At 37.4% G+C, this 3,814-nt stretch overlaps 1 protein-coding gene across 1 annotated transcript in view; it reads left to right on the forward strand.

Moving 5' to 3' along the window:
* The window catches only part of SAAL1 (serum amyloid A-like 1), a 7,588-nt gene that overhangs the window by 1,020 nt on the left and 2,754 nt on the right, over positions 1–3,814 (forward strand). The window contains exons 2-6 of the mRNA XM_008940397.1: positions 1,102–1,185; positions 1,533–1,612; positions 2,006–2,065; positions 2,318–2,433; positions 3,547–3,730. Coding sequence (XP_008938645.1) covers positions 1,102–1,185; positions 1,533–1,612; positions 2,006–2,065; positions 2,318–2,433; positions 3,547–3,730 — 524 coding nt within the window. The remainder of the gene's footprint in view (positions 1–1,101; positions 1,186–1,532; positions 1,613–2,005; positions 2,066–2,317; positions 2,434–3,546; positions 3,731–3,814) is intronic.

Here is a 3,814-nt window from a genome sequence, read left to right on the forward strand (position 1 = left end):
TGCTGAGAGGTGCAGGATGAATTTTGACTTTTATGACCGTTCTCCCAGATAAGGGTTCTTAGCTGTCTTGGATGGCAGATCAAAGAAGCATCTGCTTTTCTTCAAACACTTTTGGAGTGATCAGCAGGGCAATGAATTCTAAATAGTTCTCTGCTATTTTACTCAAATGGTTGGCTTTATAAGTTTTTATTTTATGTTAGTTAGCAAAACAAGCCTTTTATTTATTAGTCTGTTAGTTTCTTTTAAACTATATGATTCGCTGCTTTTATTCTCTAAAATCTTATATTCTAAAAACTCACAAAATACATATATATATCATAAAATTAACTCAGCACACTCGTATTAAGGTGAAGGGGGATTGGTGTAATTACTCAACTTAGCCCCCATCCCTCCCCTTTCCTTCTTATTGTTTATCCTATAGGATGGTTGCAGTTTCTGTACAAACTGCTCCCAAAAAGCAACCGAGCAGTCCAAGTTTGATTAACAAACTAAGAGTTGTCCATTACAGTAAAGAACTTTTAAAGTTTAGCTACAGACTCACAGTGGTAATGTGAGATAACTTTTTGGTATTTTTTTCAACGTTCTCGAATGCTGGAACAAATTCTCAAGTAAGAGTTAATGTATTTTAAAAAATAAATATATTTCCTAGTTCTTTAAGTATTTTAAATAAACATGGAGGATTTGTACTTTACTCACAAATAAAGAACTCCTCATGTATTTCAGTATGTTGAAATGAGATTTATTCTTTTATATGGTCTGATTGAGTGCTAATGGTAATAATCCCTTCCCTTGTCTCTTTTTGTATGTCTGGGTGACAACACTGTCTGAAAACATGGCATTTGCTGAATTCTGACTCAGCATCCCTGACCCTCTGTTGAGACAGAGAGCAAAAACTAAATGTGATTTTTGGGCTCATTGTATAGCAAATCACTGGCATCCTGAATCACCATAGCTGTTACTGGAATTACTGTTGGGAAACAACTGCCTTCTGGTACTGAGTTGGACATATTTCTGACCCAGTCCTTATGCTGTAAGGAAAGGTTGATTTTGAATTTGGAAACTGGAGGAGTCCATTTACTTCTCTATTCACTTTCTCCACAGGATGTTGCTCTATTTCTGCAGGAGTTCAACGCCCCTGATATATTCATGGGAGTTTTTGCCAAGTCAAAGTGCCCTCGCCTTACTGTAAGTATGGGCTGTCAAAAAGCTCTCCCACTGTAATAGTAGACAGCTCTGTACATGCATTTGCACATTTCTCCCTCCTCTCTCCCTTGCATGATTGAATACGTTAGAGGAACATCTTCACACCTAAATATCTGAATAGTACACATCACAAGTCTATTTTAGGCTAGTCTAATAGAAAATCCTGTAGAAATGTCTGTATCTGTCTCTTGAAATTACTGGGTCATAAGAATGTGGGAATCAAACTAGAAAATACCTTTGAACCTTTCTTAGTTCTGTTTTATAGCCATGCAAATAAATTTGTGAACTGTGTTGCAGTTGCCTCATCATACTGTATTTTGACTTTTCAGGAAATCTGTGTGGGAATATTGGGAAATATGGCCTGTTTCCAAGACATATGCATGTCCATTAGTAAAGATGAGAATCTTGGGTAAGTGTACGTGCTCTTTATATGTGCAAGAGTGCTGCTTTTCTGGACTCACAATCATCAAACAACTAAGAACTAAGAAGAACTAAGTTTGCCTGCCATGCCTCATCTTCTTTCACACCTTTTTTGCTGACCATATTTGTGTGGGATGCATTCAGTGAAGGAAAAAAGATAGGTACAGACCACTATATTTTAATGTTTTTAATCACCAGTCAAGTTCTTGAATCTTTTAATTTTTAAGTTTGGCAATCTTGGAACACTGTAAATGCACAGTCAGGAGAAGCTGTTTTTAATCTTAGGACATGGCTGCAGCTATGAAATTAACCTTTTTACGTAACTTCTTTTAAAACAAAGATAGATTTTTATTAATTATTATCTTACATTTTCTTCTTAAAGCCAAGTGTTACTGCAACGTTTGTGTGATTCAGACTCTCCAACTCTTCTGGAAACAAGCAGGTAAGATGTCTCAGAAATTAATGTATCATTAGTGTAATTCTGAGATGTTTCTGGGAAGAATATTTACAAGGGGGCTCACTGTGTTATCCTTTCATCCTGTCCTTTTATGATTTCCACATCGTTCTGGACACAGTTTGCTGTGAGCCATATTCCTGGTTCTGACACATCATTCTCATTATTTTGGATTTACACTAGTAGAGCTCAAATGAATGAATTGGCTTCTAATTTGTTAAATGGGCAATTTTTGTCTAGGTTGTTGCTAACTTGCCTCTCCCAGCCTGAGGTGGCCAACGTCTGGGTGGAGAGGATCCGAGAAAACCCTTCTGTGTATGACTGTGTGTGCTTTATCATGTCCAGCTCTACAAATGGTAAGTTCCCAAATCAAGCTGCAAATTAGGATTTGCAGGGAAAAAAAAAAAAAGTAGTGGTGTATGCAATTTCAAAGACAAATATTTTCAATTGGAAGTACAGAATTTCTTTAAAATGAAGTAAAAAGGGACACCAAAATAAATTTGTCCTACCTTTGCAGGTTTATAAGTATATATAAAGCCAATGAGAAGAGCACCCACAGAGGAATAAAAAAGATCTGGAATCAAAATAAGTCTAATAGAAAGGATTGTTATTTGAGACAGTAGGGGAAAGGACATAACACACATAGTAAAGGAAAGGCACAGTAAAGGAAAGGACGTTCAGGGATGTACATGTGTAATTTTTGATGCTTGAAAGAAGACCTCATTTAATTTTTTTTTCAAATCAGATATGTGGTTTCTGTTTTTAAAACTATCATACTTGTGGAATGTGAACTCGAGGAATGATTTAGTTGCTCTGAGTGGCAGTGGGAGTACTGCACAGCTTTGGGCACGTAGGCAGCAGCACACAAATCTCTGATACCTCTAATAGAGCAGGAAACACACCAAGCACCTAATAATGGAAATATTTTGAGTGGCATTTATGTTTTACATCCAACATAGTTGTAACAGCAGTTATCATCTATCTAGGAATCTTTATAATTTATCTTTTAAAATTTGAATGTTAGGGGCTTTTTAATAACAGTGCTCAGAAATCCTGCTCCATCCAAGTGAAATTACAGATCTGCTTAAGTAAAATGTGGATTGGCCAGGGTAAGGTTAGAAGGAAACTGTGTATTTAAGGAAAATCTTGGGAAGTTTTACTTGAGAAGCAGAAGTTATGGCTTTTGGGAATGTGAATTCTCTTTGCAGAACGAGGTTCCTGCTTCGTAAGTGCTGTGATAGGTAGAAGGTGACAGTGGGGTTTTGTAGAATCCCTGTTTATCAGGCTCTTCACCTGACTGGAGCCACAAAAAGGAGTTAAACATAGCAACTGTTTGTAGGTTGTGAACAAAACTAACACATTTCAGCACTGAATTGGCTCTGAATGCTTTTATATGTTAACAGTTTGTAAGCTAATTTTTGCTCTTAGTTTTCAGCCTTGCTGAAATTTATACGTTCTCTCTTGTGCAGTTGAATTGCTGGTGAAGGTGGGTGAAGTGGTGGACAAACTGTTTGACCTAGATGAAGAGTTGATGTTGAGCTGGATTAAAAACGGCACCTGTCGGTCTGTGGGACCCTCTGGAGACGAGTCCCCCGAAGAACTTCCGGATTTTAAGATTGTGCCTTGCATACTTGAAGCAGCCAAACAAGTCCGGTATGTGGGATTTCTTTTTGGTTTCATGGCTCAGGAGTCTCCTCACAGCGTTGTTAAGGCCTGTGTCTGAACACCCTGGTTTCA

The sequence above is a fragment of the Merops nubicus genome, unplaced genomic scaffold, assembly GCF_000691845.1.
Source record: "Merops nubicus isolate BGI_N331 unplaced genomic scaffold, ASM69184v1 scaffold7945, whole genome shotgun sequence".
Taxonomy (NCBI): domain Eukaryota; kingdom Metazoa; phylum Chordata; class Aves; order Coraciiformes; family Meropidae; genus Merops; species Merops nubicus.